The sequence below is a fragment of the Gracilinanus agilis genome, chromosome 2 (genome assembly GCF_016433145.1).
Source record: "Gracilinanus agilis isolate LMUSP501 chromosome 2, AgileGrace, whole genome shotgun sequence".
Lineage (NCBI taxonomy): Eukaryota > Metazoa > Chordata > Mammalia > Didelphimorphia > Didelphidae > Gracilinanus > Gracilinanus agilis.
This window is the reverse complement of record NC_058131.1, coordinates 700546683-700565510: the sequence shown is the minus strand read 5'-3', so window position 1 is coordinate 700565510 and position 18828 is coordinate 700546683. Positions and strand designations below refer to the sequence as shown.

The 18828-nt window shown below is 36.8% G+C and overlaps 1 protein-coding gene across 6 annotated transcripts in view; it reads right to left on the bottom strand.

Moving 5' to 3' along the window:
- The window catches only part of HERC4 (HECT and RLD domain containing E3 ubiquitin protein ligase 4), a 96097-nt gene that overhangs the window by 35364 nt on the left and 41905 nt on the right, over positions 1-18828 (bottom strand). For 4 of the 6 annotated variants that reach the window (XM_044659202.1, XM_044659203.1, XM_044659205.1 and 1 more), the window contains exons 5-13: positions 17427-17518; positions 15357-15487; positions 11017-11177; positions 5584-5660; positions 4399-4523; positions 2768-2827; positions 2544-2655; positions 1606-1795; positions 442-614 (exon numbers count right to left, since the gene is read on the bottom strand). In XM_044659202.1, coding sequence (XP_044515137.1) covers positions 442-614; positions 1606-1795; positions 2544-2655; positions 2768-2827; positions 4399-4523; positions 5584-5660; positions 11017-11177; positions 15357-15487; positions 17427-17518 — 1121 coding nt within the window. The remainder of the gene's footprint in view (positions 1-441; positions 615-1605; positions 1796-2543; positions 2656-2767; positions 2828-4398; positions 4524-5583; positions 5661-11016; positions 11178-15356; positions 15488-17426; positions 17519-18828) is intronic. The other 2 variants (XM_044659207.1, XM_044659206.1) reach the window with 2 other exon arrangements.

Sequence of the window (18828 nt, the reverse complement as noted above, 5' to 3'; positions counted from 1 at the left end):
TTCTCTCTCTCTCTCTCTCTCTCTCTCTCTCTCTCTCTCTCTCTCTCTCTCTCTCTCTCTCTCTCTCTCTCTCTTTCTTTCTCCTTTCTTTTAAAAACCCTGACCCTCCATCTTAGAATCAATACTGTGTGTGTGTATCAGATTCTAAAGCAGAAGAGTGGTAAGGGCTAGGCAACTGGGATTAAGTGATTTGCCCAGTCACCCAACCAAGAAGTATCTTGGGTCACATTTGAACCCCGGACCTCTAGGCCTGGCTCTTTATCCAAGTGAGCCACCTAGCTGCCCCAAAGAGTAGTATTTCTTAGAGAATGAAAACAGATGGATCTTTAGTAGTCTTCTGATACAAGATTTTGGTTTCTATCTAAATTTAGAATGAAGTGGGTAAATAAACAATGATATGTCTGACAAAGCCATAGGGAAGGAAAAATAAAATAAACATACCCTATGCAATATTTCCAAAACTTTTAGAGCAGTGTGAAGGAAGCTATTGAAAACTCTTCTTTCAGAAGGGGGGATTCCAATCTTGTAGAGTTTCAAGAGATGAACCACAACTTCCTTGAACAACTGTACTATCTTGAGGAACAGGGGAGGCTCAAGCGCAGACCACCAGTTTTCTGCCATAAAAGATAAATACGTCAATAAAGCACACACAAAGTACCATTCTTGAAGAGCCTTTTCTTCTTAAAGTTCAACAAATGGAGAAAAGAAACAAAAGATTCTTACTGAACAGGTTTTAGGGCTTGGTTGTACCTTGGACTTCTTAAGTGTAAAATCAGGTAAATAAAATGGCAGTAGTGGGCAGGTATGACTATGTCATCCCCTATTACAATAAATCCTCTATCACCTCCAGGATCAAATACGAAATACAGTGTTTGGCTTTCAAAGCCCTAGCCTTTTCCTACCTTTTCAGACTTCTTATACCTTATTCCCCAATATAATATGTATTCTTTGATCCACCCATCCTGGTATCCAGGCTATTCTGCAAACAAGACTCTCCATCTCTAGGCTCAAGGCATTCTCTCCAACTGTCTCCTATTCCTGGAACATTCTCCCACCGCTCTACCTACTGACCTCCTTGGCTTCCCAACTAAAACCCTTTCTTTTACTAGAAGCCTTCCCCATGGTTCTCTGCATTCTAATGCCTTCCACTGGTTAATTTCTTCCTATTTATCCTGTATATAAGTTTGTGCTTATCTGTTTGCTTATAGTCTCTCCCATTAGAATGTGAGTTCCTTGAGATCAGGGACTGTCTTTACCTCTTTTTGTACCCAGCACTTAGCACAATACATATCAGAGTAGGGACTTAATAATTTCTTACTGATTGACTAACTAGAAGGCAGCAAACCAATGAGGAGGGGATTGCAACTGTCCAGATGAGAAACAGTATTCTGTTATTAGACATGTTTAAAAACACTTGATTAAAGGCATTCTGGAATTGAGAGGGCATGTACTGTTGCATTTGTCTGACATATTTTGTAAAGTAAAAACAGGAAAAAAATGTCACAGGAGTGGATGGAAATGGGAAGAACACATATATACACACAGCAAAGACGACTGATGAGAGGCAGGAAGACACAATCACTCATGGAAAATTTCATGTCTTACCAAGTACTCGTAATGGTGCCTTTTCTAGATTCACCAGTGCAGTTCCAAAAGGAATGGCTATTGTTGTGAAATTATTGGAATCACTCATCAGCGGACATTCTGGTAGAATGAGATAAAATCTCAAAGCTTCAACATCAGGTAAAGAACTAGTCAGTTTGGGAATAAGATTCTTTTCCAAACTAGCTGCCACCTACAGAAAGTAAAAACCTATTTAGCTTACATTAGACATTACTTTCCCCTACAAAAAAAATTAAATAACCCTTCAATAAAGAAAAGGCGAATGAAAAGAAAAAGTATAAATTCAAAATAAGAAAACTGATAGTCTAAAAGATAATACCAAAGACTTTCAAGAGAATTCACATAGCTTACACTAAAACCTGAGCCAATACATAAAAACTTGACTCAAGTTTGTTCAGCATTTTAACTAGAGCAATACCCTATGAAATGCAACAAACACATAACAGCTAGACTGAATTTACTTTAAAATGTCTTAGCATTACTAAAATGAGTACTTAACTATATAATATACAAATGAACATGATAGCTGAAAGAATTCAAAAAGCATATAAAATGTACAAAAATTACTTGCTAACTTCATAATCATCTTTTTTCTAGATTGAAAGTTTCTGATGACCATTATCCTACTTGCTAATTAGAAAAAAAGTAGTCTTATAAATTTTTTTAAACATTAAATTTTTTTTTTCTTATTTTTAAAAAAAAAGATCACACAGAAGGTCCTGGGTTCAAAATCTAACCTCAGGTACTTCATAGCTGTGTGATCCTGGGCAAGTTACTTAATCCCCATTGCCTAGTCCTTACCACTCTTCTGCCTTGGAACCAATACATAATATTAATTCTAAGTGGGAAGATAAGGGTTTTAAAAAAAACAATGAATACTACAGAACAAATGCAAAATATAAAACCTTTTAAGAACAAACCTGCTGAGATATGAAAGGGTGTTCAGGTTGTATAAGTTTGTGAAAGAGAAGCCTAGCAGTATTCATATCAACCCCTGAGAACTTGGAACCTGTTCTATAATGATCATCGTTGCTGAAAAAATTAAGATAAAAAGATTCTTATTAGTATGTAATAAGAAAAACATGTTAACTCTTCTTATTCAACAATCAATGATGTTCAGATTTAGGAAAAAAACAGCACTTACCTAACAGCTAAAAAACTGCCATTTAGACAAGCAGCAGAAGAAAAGGTTCCATCAATCTCACTGAATAAAAATTTACAACACAGAAATTGACGTCAATTTTTCATTTGTTTGTTCATATTTACATGAATATTTAAATCTTCTTAAATGCTACAGTGCTTTGAACTTTCTGCCCAAATAGTGGAACTGTAAATGTTAATGAATGACTAGTGATTCATGAGCAACTGTCAATTAATTCTAGAATGTTTACATTATTTAAATTCATGTTTTCTCAGGCTCTTTTCCTTAAAACAGCTTTTCTTAGTGTTGTAAGACATATGTAATAGAGGATTATAGTGCTGATCTTAGAATCAAGACCTTTGGGGTTCGAAGTAATATAATCTACTTATATAAATTCATAGGTTTTTAACTACTAAATAAGTTGTTCAAACATACTAAAACTATAGAACTTTTGTACACTGCAATATAAAATAAGTATTTCTAAGATGTAATGTATCTTTTTTACTTTCTAACCCTTATCTTCCATCTTAAAACCAATACAGTGTACTAGTTGTAAGGCAAAGGATCAGTAAGGGTTAGGAAGGTTCTGAGGCCAGATTTGAAGCAAAGACCACCTGTCTCTAGGCCAAGCTATCAACCCACTGAGCCACTGAGTTGCCCCCAGATGTAATGTATCTTTTAAAAAATGCTTTTTTTTTAATATACTGCTTTTTGTGCTTTTCAAAATGCACTGACACTTTCAGTTTTGGAAAATTTGACCTATAAAACCAGCTCAATATTCAAGTCACAAAAAAACATTAAATATGTCCTATTGTCAAAATGTTGGAAATTCTTTTGGAATTATGTGAAATATAAAGAAAATGTCTATAACAAGACCAGAAAGTATAAATTTCATGATAAAAGTTGATCAAATGAAGCAAAACAATGACAGACAATTAAGATACACTTTATGACCATATACACAATATGGTGGAGAAGCTACATGGTGCAGTAGCTAGAGTGCCAGGCTTAGAATCAGAAAGACCTGAGTTCAAATCTGACCTTAGATATTTACTAGCTATATGACCCTAGGTAAGTCACTTAACCCTGTGTGCCTCAGTTTCCTCATCTGTAAAATGAGTTGGAGAAAGAAATGACAAACCACTCCAGTATCTTTGCCAAAAACAAAAAACAGGGTCACAAATAGTCAGGCAGGCTTGGCTAAAAACAGCTCGATAACATTAATATTGTGAGATGAGTGCTAAATTTGAAGGAATAACCTTTGGGTTCAAATCCTGAATGGCACCTACTTATCTCTATGACCTAGGGAAAAACATCACTTTTTTGTTTGGGTCTCACTTTCCCACTCCAGGCAAGAGGGGTTGGATTAGATAACTCTAACTCCAAAGGTCCTTTCTAGCTTTAGTCTAGACCCCAGCACATAGTAAGCACTTAAGAAATCCTTTTCATTCATTTATTTATCTATTGCCCTATATGACTCTATGGAGTTTCAAAAAATTTAAACATTCTCTTATATATAAATGATTCTGGCATGGTCCCCTAAATGGAAAATTACAAGTAAAATGGATTCTACATTCTGGTTTTTTGTGGCATATGAGGTGTATGTTTCACTACTGATATCTTTTTTTCCTTACTTGGCAATTTCCAATGGAAACCTTCCAGAAGAGTAGCTCAGCCATCTTTGAATGAGAGATTCATTTATAGTCCAGATCTGTTTTGAAGGATCAAGATACCGAAAATCATCTGGTGGCCCAATGCTCTAAATTATGAAAGAGGCAGAGAAATTCAAAGAAAAAGAAAGAGTTGAGCTTTTAGAAAAGAAAGCAAAACAATAACATATTGTGACTTTTCCTATCAACCTGAAATTTAGAATTGACCACATTAAGACAGAAGTAGATTATCACTAAAGAGCCTGAAGTAAGAAATATCCAAAAAAGCTGACATTTATATTTGTTTTGTAGACCAGAAGGAAAAGAGACAAGGCAATCTCCAAAGCTGAGCCAGAGAGAAGAAGAGGGAACTAAAAGAGAAGATATATAGAAAGGAGGGCAATTATTCCTTACAGGAATAATAAAGCTATAGATTCAGGGGGCAGCTGGGTAGCTCAGTGGAGTGAGAGTCAGGCCTAGAGACAGGAGGTCCTGGGTTCAAATCCGGCCTCAGACACTTCCCAGCTGTGTGACCCTGGGCAAGTCACTTGACCCCCATTGCCCACCCTTACCACTCTTCCACCTATGAGACAATACACCGAAGTACAAGGGTTAAAAAAAATATATATATAAAAAAATAAAGCTATAGATTCAGGCTACAACTACCACTTATAACTGTCTCTTTAAGAAGTGAGAGAAATTAAGAAATTTTTTGTTCTTTCTCCAGTTCCTCTAACCCCACTCCCAATCCATTTCCATTAACAGGCATTGTACCATACTCACAAGCCTCTGCCCTAAATGTTAGGAATTTTCCTAACTGCGGACTTTGAGTTACTGTGATCATACTACTCTTAACTTTTAAAGCAGCATAAAAAGGGACCTCAATGATCTCAAGAGTAAGTACACTGCCTCAGGCTAAAAAATAAGCTAATTGCTCTAAAACGATATGGCAATTCACTCTCCAAAGACAAAAAAGAATAGGAAAGAAGGGACAGTAACTATCCCAATGGCCAAAGCAACACCCACAATTCACTCGATGATTTTATATATTATCATAAACAATTTGCATTCATAAAGCAAGTCTCCAAAATAGCCTTTAAAGATTTCTTTGAACATTTTTTTTGTAAAATTATGTGAGCTTGAAAATAGTTCATATAACTATCCTTTTACCTGTGGACAAGAATAATGAGAAAAACTTTGATCACCACCTGAGAAAATTTTTTTCACACAGAAGTACTCTTCACCATCTGTAAAAAGAATAAAATGTAAATGATTAAAAATGCAAGGCTTCTGCAATGCACTTCAGAACATCTGCTTATACTTCCTTATGTTCAATGATTCTTAACTGAATGAAGCATTTTGTACATAATCATGGAGTCCATGATAGAAAGCAAAGTGGAACTCAGATTCCGAGAGCGATTAGAATGACCCAAATAAACAGAATACATACTGAATTAACAAGCTCTCTGTAGAATATGGCAAAGGGACCTCACCCACCACCACTCCTCCAAGGGTGTACAGTCATTAACACTCAATTTGCCTTGGCATTCCTATTTAAGACCACATAGGCTCCATTGCTAGAATGTCAAGTTTCTTAAAGGCTAGATCACTGACAGTTGCCTCAATAGCCCTCTCAGGACATTACATTGTGCCTTAAAGATGGAAGGCACTCAGAAAACTGTTGAAAGCAATGCAAACATTACATAAGTTCTTTAGAAATTAGGGTAGAGAAAGACTACACAACATGAAAGAAAGAATAAAGGGTGAATTTATGAATGAATGCATAGTTCATTCTGAGAAAAATATTCATTTAAGGACAGGTGTACAGAACTAGATTAATACAGTAAAAATAACATCATGCATTTGCTAATAAAAATTGTTTTTTAGTTGAAATTTGACACCTGAAGTGAAACTAGGACTAATTTTTTTAATTTGCAAGAGAAACACTGTTTAAGTCATTTTTTCTCCTTGAGGATCCTAAAGGATAAACAGCTCTTCAGGCAACACAGAATAAGTGAAGATATATGAAGTACTTATTAAGCATGTATCAGTAACGGTGCTAACCATTATAAAAGATTTAAATGAAAAAACCATGTTTTTTCCCCATACCTCTAATTTCACTAGTGCAGAAAACTATTAAGAGGGCAAACAGTATATAACAATCAAGAATAGCAACTACTTGGGGCAACTGGGTAACAGAGTGATTGAGAGCCAGGTGTAGAGATGGGAGGCCCTAGGTTCAAATCTGGCCTCAGATACTTACTAGCTGTGTGACCCTGGGCAAGTCACTTAACCCCCACTGCCTCGCCCTTACCACTCTTCTGCCTTGGAACCAAAATATAGTAATAATTATTAAAGAAGATTAAGGGTTTAAAAAAAAATTAGCAACTATTCTCCAACTTGTAGCTTGATAATGCCCTCTGGGGCAATCTAGGCTCAGTAATTTGCCTAAGGACACAGCTTTCCTGTCTCAGAGGCAGGCACATAATGCTATATTTTTAAAACAACTAGATTTCCCTCAAAAGACATATAAGTATCATGAGGCTAAAAAAAAAATGACAAATGGAAAATTCTAGAGAAAGAGGTGGTCCATCTAGTACCATAGCATTCATCTTGTGGAATCTTTTAATGGTGCAGAAAGACTAGGTCAGTGCCAACTCTGTCAATCACTGGATCCTGAGGCTTTACTCTAAAGTGACTGGTTTAGCCCACTAAAATAATCATTTACAACACTGTGAACATAAATGTATATTGAAATTACATTTACAGGTTACATGGGAAATCAGAGACTGAATTATAATTAGCAAACTCAATTTGTATAATATTTCGTACTTTTCTAAGTACTGGTGGTTATGTGATATCATTTATATAAGATATCACAAAAATTTAAAAATAAAAGCATTTTTGCACTCAACAGATTTGTATATAGTTCTCCAGACAAAGTGAATATTCAATCAATATCTATAAACCAAATTTCTCTGTGAAATTGTTCCATACTAGGGTGTTATTTGGAATTTGGGGAGTTCCATTTAGAGGTATTTTGGGGCTCATTTGAGCCTTAAGATATGTAGATATATGACAAACTTCCTGTGGACGTTTTGGGGACTTTGGAAACTACATTTCCCATGATTCCTCTTGTAAAAATGGAGGCAGACAGTAAGTGTGATGATGTAAGAGAAGGCTATAAGACTCCTGGGGTCACCGGAGGTGGGCTCTCTTTGCTACCTGAGCGCACTCTCTGGGGGACGTAGAAAAGGTTAGGTAAGGTACGGATCGTAATGGCTGAGGCAGCAATTTGAAATTTTAACAGCCACCTGGTCAATTTTATTCTATCAACATGGGCCTAAATAAAATATTAGTTTTCCTCATAATATCAGCCTTTATCATTTTTAATCGTTACACTAGTAACAATTCTGAATTCTGCTTTCATGTGGACTTTGCTGGTTGACAGACTCACTCTTTCAATGCCAAAGCAGACATGACCAGTACATAGTAGAGTGGTTGCAGGTACATAGGACCATAGGAGAGAGGATAAGTAACAGCAAAATGGTTTTCTTTGGCTTGTGTTGTTTTAAACTTTCACATAATTAAAAAAGAAATGGGGACAGTTGGGTAGCTCAGTGGAGTGAGAGTCAGGCCTAGAGACAGGAGGTCCTGGGTTCAAACCCGGCCTCAGCCACTTCCCAGCTGTGTGACCCTGGGCAAGTCACTTGACCCCCATGGCCCACCCTTACCACTCTTCCACCTATGAGACAATACACCGAAGTACAAGGGTTTAAAAAAAAAAAAAAAAAAAAGAAATGTATAAGCATGTACTTGTTTCTCATTCACACCTCGCCCACTAGTGGAGAAAGCCCCCTGGAATAAAATAAAGACAACATCACCTTGCCCCACCCCTGCCACCCCACTGCCCTGATGCCAACCACTCCCTCCATCAGGAGAACAGCAGCCACTATTCCACCAGTGCCCTGGAACCTCAGTCACTAATCCAGGTTACCTGAAGGTCTAGATTTTTAGTCTTGTGTGTGTGTGTGTGTGTGTGTGTGTATCTCACTGTCCTTCAGGCTCTACTCACTTCATTCCCAATTTGTTCATTCAAACTTTTCCAGGTTTCTCTGGAAAAGTTCCCTTTGCCACTTCATACAAAATGCAAGCACTTTACATTCATAACCCAAGTTTTTTGAATTGTTCCCCATTGCTAGGAAATCCCTCAGTTTCCAAAAAAAGTTCCATTATTTTATTATACGAATGGATACTTTTCCTCTTTTCTTGGTCTCTTTGGGGTATGAGTCAAAGAATATGCCTAGGGAAGTAACTTTGCAGGGCACAATTCTAAACTACTTTCTAGAACAGCTAGAGCAATTCACAGTACTACTAATAATACATTAATGCACCTGTTTTCCCAGTCTCTTTCTCCAACACTTGTCATTTTTCTTCTTCTTTTTTTTATTTTTCCAATCTAATAGGTATGAAGTAGATCCCCAGAACTACTTTAATTTGCATTTCTCTAATTACTAGTGATTTGGAGAATTTTTCATATGGCTGTTGATAACTTAAATTTTAAGTAACAAAAACTGTCCGATTACTCTTTTGGGATCCTCTCTACCCCTTGTTTGGCTCTGAGTTCTTTTCCTTATCCATACAACCAAAGGTTAATTTCTTGATTTTTTTTTTAAGTTTTATCTTGTTTCTTAGAATCAATACTGTGTATCGATTCCAAGGCAGAAAAATGGCAAGGGCTAGGCAATTGAGGTTAAGTAACTTGCTCAAGATCACACAGCCAGGAAGAAGTATCTGAGGCCAAATTTGAACCAAGGACCACCACCTACCTCTCAATCCACTGAGCCACCAACCTACCTAACTCCTTGGTTCTTAATTTGTTTTCTCATCTAAATTACAGAGCCACTGGAAGATTATCTTAGTACATGGTATGTCATCTATCAGACTGCATTAGTTTTTCTGGCAGGTCAGTGAGTGCTTTGCCATGGTTTGGGGTTGTTTGGACAACTTTCTCTTCTTGAGACATTGGCTCTCGCCAATAAGTCCTTTGTGTTTGGCCCAACCTTCTTTTCTGATACTTTTGCTTTCTCCTTTGGGTTGGCACTTTCACTTGCCCACACTCCAGCAACATAGCTCTGGCCTTGTCAATTCAATGATAAAGATGTTTGTATCCATCCCCATCGCTGACCTGGCTGTAAATGTTTGCAATCTCCATGCTGGTGGGATTGACATGCAATATGCTGCCTCCAGGGGAACAAGGAACATTCGCAAATTATGAACTTTGGGATGTGAATATATGATTCCTTATTATAAATATTCTGTTCAAACTGAATTATGGAGAAACCCCAAAGCCATTTGTTAGGCCACTAGCTGTCCCTCCTTTCCACAAAACTCTTGATGAACTGCCAAACATGACATTCAGAAGCGCACAGGCAAGCTAATACCATTAAAATAAATGTGGCCAATGCTTTGAAACATGATAGAGGTTAATAAATTTCTCAGAGCACTCCTTTCCTATTTGGTATAAAAAAAATGTTACTCCATCTTGACATTTGATAAAATGCCAATACCCTCCTTTGGTTTCTCAAAAGAATAAAGTTTCCCTATACAAAGAACCTTTGCTGCTATTTGCTTTTAAAAATGCTAGAGGAAATTTCAGATGGCCCCTTATAATGTAAGCATCACTACAAATGAAAGGCATTGGCTAAGTATACTCCATACATACAAAAGCTCTAATATTCCTTGCCTCAAAAGAGAATCTTGCTTTTCACTAAAGATTACCAGGTTTAGGGGGCAGCTGGGGAGCTCAGTGGATTGAGAGTCAGGCCTAGAGATGGGAGGTCCTAGGTTCAAATCTGGCCTCAAACACTTCCTAGCTGTGTAACCCTGGGCAAGTCACTTAACCCCCATTGCCTAGCCTTACCACTCTTCCACCAAGGAGTCAATAGAATTAAGGGTTTAAAATAAATAAATAAATAAATTTTTTTTTTGAAAAAAGATTACCAGGTTTAGTCTTAGGAGTCAATAATAACATAACTTCTTAAAAATTGTACTCAATTATCATAACTGAAAGAAAATGCTATTCTAAAGGATTCAGAAACATGAAAAAAGAAATGAGAAAACAATTCTGAAATGGCAAGCGGGTGACCTAAAACAAAAGAAAAAACACTTTGTCTGTAGTATCTTTTTTTTTTTTTTTTTATCCCTTACCTTCCAGCTCAGAATCAATATTGTATATTGGTTCTAAGGCAGAAACATGGTAAGGGCAAGGCAATGGGGGTTAAGTGACTTGCCCTGGGTCACAGTGTCTGAGGTCACATTTGAACCTAGGACCTCCCATCTCTAGGCCCGGCTCTCAATCCACTAAGCCACCCAGCTGTATACCCTGTAGTATCTATTAAATAAATGAGATCACTGGGTCACAGAGGGATGTGCCCATGATAATGCCTTGCAGTGTTATTTTAAGTGGCTGATTAAGTTTAGTGATACAATGTTCAGAACCATTAATAGTAAGGAGACAGAAATGAAGCAGCAATCAAATTACAAAGCAAAAACTGAAAGAATTCTCAAATTAATAAACTAATTCCATAATGATACACTTACCACTACTTGGTGGACACTTTCCACTATAAGGAAACCAATTTCCTTTCACTGTGAAAGGGCTTTTTCTGTTGCTTGTTGAACCAGTTCCAAGTTGTCCATTGCCACCAAGCCCAAAAGAATAAATTCTTCCTGTTGAAGGAACAAAAGCAGAAGTGTGCTGCCTAGGGCAAAAAAAGACAAAGAAAAAATACAGACTTAATATGTTACCTCCAAATAATTTATCTGGAGGATAAAACAGTTGAAAAAAAAAGAATTCATGTTGATTAGGCAAACATGGAAGGTCAAGTTGTTTCTTTACAAAAGCATCTTTCAAAGGAAGTTAAATGACTCAGTGTATAGAGTCAGATCTAGAGACGGAAAGTCCTAGAGTCTACTCTAGAGACACTCTCTAGCTGTGAGCCTGGGCAAGTCACTTAAATTGCCTAATCCCTATCACTCTTCTGCCTTGAAACTGATACTTGATTATCAATTCTAAGATAGAAGGTGCAGGTTTAAAAAAAAAAAGCCATCTTTCAATGGCATATTTTCAAGTTATACAATTTAATGAAATGTGAAAAGTATACAAGAGATCACACGTTATAAAATGGAAATGTCTTTTAAAAGCAAAAATTGTTTTGTTTTCATCTTTGCATCCTCAGCACCTAACCCAATCAATAAGGATTTATGAAGTGTTTACCATGAGCCAGGCACTATGCTAAATACTGAGGATTTAAAGACAAAAGCAAAATTATCCTTCTCCATATGGAGCTTACACTCAACTGGTTGCACTATGTACACAATAGGCATGAAATGGGTGAAGAATTATAGAATGCTAGGGGGCAGAGCACCAGGTCTGGAGGCAAGGAGACTCATCTTCCAGTGTTCAAATCTGACCTCAGACACTTACTAGCTGTGTGACCCTGTGTAAATCACATAACTTCATTTGCCTCAGTTCCTCATCTATGAAATGATCCAGAGAAGGAAATGACAAACTACTCTTAATATCTTTCTTTCCAAGAAAACCCCCAAATGGAGTCACAAAGTGTCAGACAGACTGAAAAATGACTACCAAACAAAAAACAAAAAAGGACTAAAAAAGCATTCCTTAGAAGACTAAGTACAGCCTCAAAGATTCTCATCCAATAAGGAGTCTTTCATGTGTAAATTATGACTATCTATGAACCCATGACAGATGAAGCCAGAGAGATAACAGAGGTTCAACAATCTTATCATCAACATCACAAAGGACATAATAAAGAAGACAATTGCCAAAATGTTTGTTGTTGTCACAGAAGATGGACTCCTAAGAGAGTCCAAATTGAAGAGAACATTAGGCTGATTCCATCAAGCCCCAAAATATCACAAGGCCCTCCCTTAAATGAGATCCAGGAAAACACAGAACAGAGACTGGCTTAAGTCTACATAAGAAAAACCAAATGGATGGAGAAAGTTTCTTCTCTGGCGTGAAGTTGGCCAACAATCAAAAACCATTTGTTAAATGCTCACTATACACCAGGGATGCTAAGAAAGGCAGAAACAGTCAGACTCCTAGGAGCTGAAATCTCTACAAAGATCTGGGACAAACCCCATAAACTGACAATAAGCTATACCTGGCATTGAAAGAAGACAGTGGCTAAATGAATTCTGAGGAGCTGCATGATCTCAAGCTGGTTCCTTAAACAAAAAGCCACTGGTTGAGCACCATAACTGCTCCAATGACATTTTATGACTAAATCACAGACTTATCAAAGTCTCTTTACAGCCCACAGCATTAAGTCAGTGCCTGGCACAGAGTAGGTACTTAATAAGAAGAACTGACTGAACACTCTACAGCAATCGGGAGATGCACCAGTATGTCTAAGTGCACAACACCAGAGATATGATGATCATGTGTGTCCAAGCAAAACATAGCAAAACAAAGCAAGGCTCAGGAAAGGTGCTCCTGGGGAAAGTGAGCCAGCCATGCAGCATGACCACAACAATTACAGACACGGAGCCCAAGTAAGGTATGGGCACCTGGGGAAGGGGAGAAGACCTAAAAGAAGGCATCCTATGCACTAGGTTGATTCCTCCCTGGAGGATTTTTTATAAAGTGTGAACAAAAACATAGGATGGAAAGGTGTGAATGGGTTGCGAATTGATATCATGGATACATTTAAACCAATGCATGGGGGAAAGGATGATCAATGGAACATGGTCCCTTAGGCAACAGATAAGGAGAATGTCAAGAGGGAAAGTAAAAGTAATTTGTCTTAAAAAGGTGAAAGAAGGGGGCACTGGGTAGTCAGTAGATTGAGAGCCAGACCTAGAGATGGGAGATCCTGGGTTTAAATTTGGCCTCAGATACTTCCTAGCTGTGTGGCCCTGGACAAGTCACTTAACCTCCATTGCCTAGCCCTTACCACTCACTCTTCTGCCTTGGAATCAATACATAATATATGATTCTAAGGTAGAAGGTAATTTGTTGGGTTTTTTTGGTTTGTTTTTTTTTTTTTTTTTTAAGGTGAAGGAATAATTCTTCAGAAGGAATAAATCTTGTTTTTTGTTTGTTTTTTTTTAAGGTGAAGGAATAATTCTTCAGAAGGAATAATCCTTCAGAAGGAATAAATCTTCAAAAGTCAAGGACAGGGAGCAACTCGATGGCTCAGTGGATTGAGAGCCAGGACTTGAGAAGGGAGGTCCCCAGTTCAAAAGTGGCCTCAGACATTTCCTAGCTGTGAGACCCTGGGCAAGTCAGTTGGCCCTAATTGCCTAATCCTTCCTCTTCTATCAAGGAACCAATACTTAGTATTGATTTTAAGATGAAAGTTAAGAATTAAAGAAAAAAAAGAGTAGAAAAGCCTTGAAGTAAAAGTGAGTATGAAATTATTCAATATTATAACTTTCACTATATATGATTGGCATCCTAGAAGCAAGAGTAGAGGAATCAGGGAGGATTACACCACGTTAAAGATACATCAGGAATAATATGAATGGTGGTAGGGGACAGCATGAAAGAACTTTAATAGCCATGTGGTCTAACTCATACTCAAAAGATAACATATTACAAAAGACTAGGCAAAGAACACTCTAGCTTCTGTTTGAAGCCTGACAATGAATAGGAATTCATCACTTTCTAATATAGCTCTTTCCACTTTTGGACAGCTCTAATTGTTAAAAATATTTTTCCCAATATTAAGACTAAATTCTGCCCATTTGTAATTTGTACTCATCACTCCTGGGGCCAAAGAGAGTAAGTTTAATTCTCTTTCACATATTCATTAAGTAGAACATGAAGTCAAAGATAGGAATGGAGGCAAAGGGTGTTAGAATTCAAGAGATAGATTGAGGGGTGGCAGGTAAGGAGTTATAAGTCACAATGAAGGCAAAAAGACTCATCTTAAGTGGGGGAAATGGGACAAGTGGTAGTATACTGGATTAGGGTTAGAGAAAGAAAGTTCACATACCTCTGAGGGGCAAAGAGGCCCAAAGTGTTGTCCCTACAACACAAGGCATATGTGGCATAGAGAAGGCTGTTAAAGGGAAATGAATGAGCAGTTGCATAGTCCTAGGTTAGAAAGGTTTTGGACAGGAATATTACTGACCCTGAGAATAGCCAGAGATGTATTAGAGAGAAAGACTGAGAGCAAGATGCTGAAGTCACCCAAGAAACTGCAAGACTTATGTGGACACCAAAATTCAAGTACTTCGTGGTGAGGAAAAACATGGAAGGAAGAAAGGTATCAAGGCATTGTCAACCAACCATAAGTATTTATAAAAGGCCAACTCTACATTGATCACTGTATTGTATCAGGCCCAGGAGACGCAAGATACAAGGAGAGTTCTAATGAGCCAAAGAAGAAAAAAAATCTATGAATCTCTCCACCTGATGCCAACAAATAGGCAGAGAACAACAAAAAGCATTCACCAGGGGAATAGGGTAGAAGAAATGGACTATTAGGGGAAGCCAGTTTTTAACATAAGGAGTTAAGAGCATTGGAGAAACTATTTAATCAAGCAATATATTTTCAATTTAATTTTTATTATTTTTGCCTTTTTTTAATTGTGTCTGACTCTTCATGATGCTATCTAGAATTTTCTGGACAAAGATTCTGCAGTGGTTGGCTCTTTCCTTCTCCAGCTCATTTTACAGATGAGAAAACTGAGGCAGACAAGATTAAGTAACTTGTCCAGGGTCATATAGTAAGTGTCTGAGGCCAGATTTGAACTCAAGTCAGGAAGAATGTGTGGTATTCTATCCACATAAGTAAATATGCATAAAACTGTTCTTTATCCCAGATACAAAGATGATGGGGAAAGAAAGAGAAATAATATAGTGCAGAAACACAGACGCCATAATTATGTTCTCCAATGTACTTTACCGTCCACATGCAATCTGTGTGACAATGCTTCCCATAAGTTCAAAAACCTTTCTGGGGTTTATCTCATGGCTGGTCGAGTTATGCCCCAACTGACCATAGCCTCCAGCTCCAAATGTGAAGACCCCACCTTCCTGGAAAAAATATAAAGTACCCCATTTATTACACGAGGACCACACCACACAAAAATAAGTGTCTTTATTACAAGTCAATTTTTCCCCCTTCCTATTCCTTCCCTATAAGATACTGAAACACAGTTCTAAATATTTTATCATTTTATTTTATTTACAGTCTTGAGCTGAAGGCTAGTGGTATAACCACACAGTTACTACTATGTTATTAAAATTAAAATTATTCAGAAATAAATATTAATCATTGTTACTACTAAAAAGATGAATATCTTCATCTTTTTTTCTTGGCATTTATTTCTATAACTATTACTATTATCTTAATGAATTCTAATTAAATGCCAACAAGATTCCACTAAACCCAAAACTGATGGGAGTTTTTATTTTTTCACATTATGCCTTTAAAATTGTGTCACCCTCAAATTATGCAAATGTTATTTTTACATTATTGAAAGATTACTTTGGAACCTATATATTATAAAATCTCTCAGGAAGAACCAGTTATGTTCTCAATTTAAATCTTTGTAAAAGAGATCATAATTTTCTTCTTTCATTCTATATTATTATAGTACACAAACATTTTTAAATTCAAATTGAGTAATTTTGCTTTTTTGATTAGAACCACATCAATAATAGCCTGAAATTGTTCAATTGCAAAAATGTGCCACCAGCTACCAATTATCCCCAAAACAAGAATATTTAAAAATTTCTTTTTCTTCACCACACTTTCATAAGTATATGATTTTACAAATAAATTTTAGTTAATAATATAGTTAATACTATTAGTCTTCTTATAATAAATAAAAACCCTATAAAACATCTTGATTGTTTTAATATACTCTAAATACTTCTTGCTGCCAATATCTGATGAAAGTTGCTAAAATTTTACTTTGAGTACATGACTTAATGTTTGAAAAAAAAACTTATTCAGCATGCTTAGTTATCAAGCAAAACCTTGAGAAGTAAAAATTTCTCAAGCAGAAAAGTTTTGTACAGTAGTAGCTATTTAACTTAAAAATTTGTACTTTTTGCACTGTAGACATCTTAGGTTGACAAACATTTGTTAATTATTAAGGATACTATTTATTGTAAGTCAATTTTAAATATGAAGGAATATAAAGTTTCAAATTCTAATTCATGTTTCCTAACTGTGTCTATCCACCATGCAGAGCAGAAGAAAAAACAAATAAACACACTCATTTCAAATTTGGTCAATGCGAGACCTTGCCAGTCCTCTTAGACATAAACATAAAATAATGACCTTGAAAAGTTTTGGGGGATCATGTCCACTGTTTCTTTTCAATTAATTGCTGATCTCTATATCAGACCAAGCAGCACTGACACTGAATTAGCACTCACCCCAAGATAGGGTGCTCCTTCCAGGTCAGGGATGAAGCCACTGGCAAGATTGTGTGAGGAAAGCTCTTATTGTAACTGCTTGCACAGTACTTGGCCTGTGGATAATAGAGGGCTTCAGTTTCCTCTACTACTTAGTATAAAATATTTATAAGCCAAATGGATGCTAAATTAAAACAATACACAGCTGTACAGTATAATTTGGAATTAATCTACCCAGCATGGCAAGTCACAATGCACTAGAGAGGAAGTTTTAACACTGAAAATTTGATGTCTCAGCAATACTTAACCCAAAGCTGGAGAATTAAACCTCAGAAAGGGTCACACATAACTTCATGCCATAGTATTTTTCTTTTATGATACAAAACACTGCCAATTAACAAAGAAAGAAGATGAGGAAACAATTGTTGAAAATGAGCATTTATAATATTCCTTTTTATTAATATTTTTCCTAACAACACACAAGCACTACACTCCTGTTTTTTTACATGACACTGAAAATAGTTTTCATTAAGTCCAAGAATTGTCCTGATCTGATAATTACTACTAGCATAAAAGAATGAAGTCTAAAGTTTTACAAGATTTATACCTTGGTAAGAGCTGCTGTATGATCTTCTCCACAACAAATATAAACTATTTTCTGTGATCTTAGTGACTTCAGCAAATTAGGAACAAACCTATCTGAAAATTTAAACAAAAATGTTAACACTTTAAAACTCATTCAATTTTTACATTATGCATCAAGTATTTACTCAGGTTTCATTTGTTTTTCTTGAATACATCTCTGATGGGCACATAGAGTTAATAAAGCTAACATTTATATAGCACTTACTATGTAGCAGACACTGTGCTAAGTAAGCATTTAATTATTCTCTTATTTAATCTTCACAAAAACCATTCGAGGTAGGTGCTGTTAGTCCAATTTTACAAATGGGCAAACAGAGGCTAAGTGAATTTGCCTAAGGACATCCAGCTAGCAAGGGCCTGAGGCCATATTTGACAGAGGTCATCTTCTTGGCTCCAGACCCAGCACTTTGCACACTATGGCACCCCTCTTAGAGGCAGTAGCTGTTTCATTTCTGTCTTTGTGGCTCTGATTCCTAAGACAGTGCCTAGCACATCTGTTAAATGCTTGCTGAAGCTATTCAATGAATTTCCTAAGCCAAGCAGCAAATAGGAAAACTGTCTCACATTGAAAAGGGAAGAAGGGGCACAACTATCTACATTCTAAATTATGTACATGTGGTACAAACGTACAGGGCACATTTTTAAGTAACATGGAATGGCAATGCTGAATTGGTCTCTTTGGGCTGTAAGCCCTGTTCTACAATTCTAACTGACCTCAACTGCTAAAGCACCTACTGTCATGTCAATTTTAAGATCCATTCAGGATAACACGAGATGGTATAATGAGAAACACAATGGAATGAATAGGAAGCAGGCAATGTGGGTTCTAGGCCTGGCTCTGTGACAAACAGCCATGTGATCCTTAGCCAGACACTGAGCTTCTGGTCCTTCATCTGGGCTGGAGTATCCCTAATGTCTTTTTTGGAGACAGAATATCATGTCTTGTAAGAAGCTCACACCACGTAAGGACCTAGACTTTCATCAGAGTACCAAAGTCACTTAAGACTGCTTGAGAACACTCAGGCTTTTGGGCTTGCCCAAGGTCTCACATCGTTGTTGGTTAGTGGTAGGGTTTGAATTGAAGTCTTCCAAACTTCTGGGTCATAGCTCTGTCCACTGTATCAGTGGTTTGTGAAAAAGAATTTTTAAAACTACTCATCCATTTCTTATTTGGGTACCTGAAACCATTTCAGCTATTCTGAAGGCAAGTGGAAGCATGGAATAGCTAACAAAGAGCTGACCTCAGAGCCAGTCAGATCCGTTTATATGCAAGTCCCACTGTTGACAAGTACTGGCTATAAACTACTTAATCTCTCAGCAGAATCAGAACTCAAACACAGATACAGGGGTCACCAAACTGCACA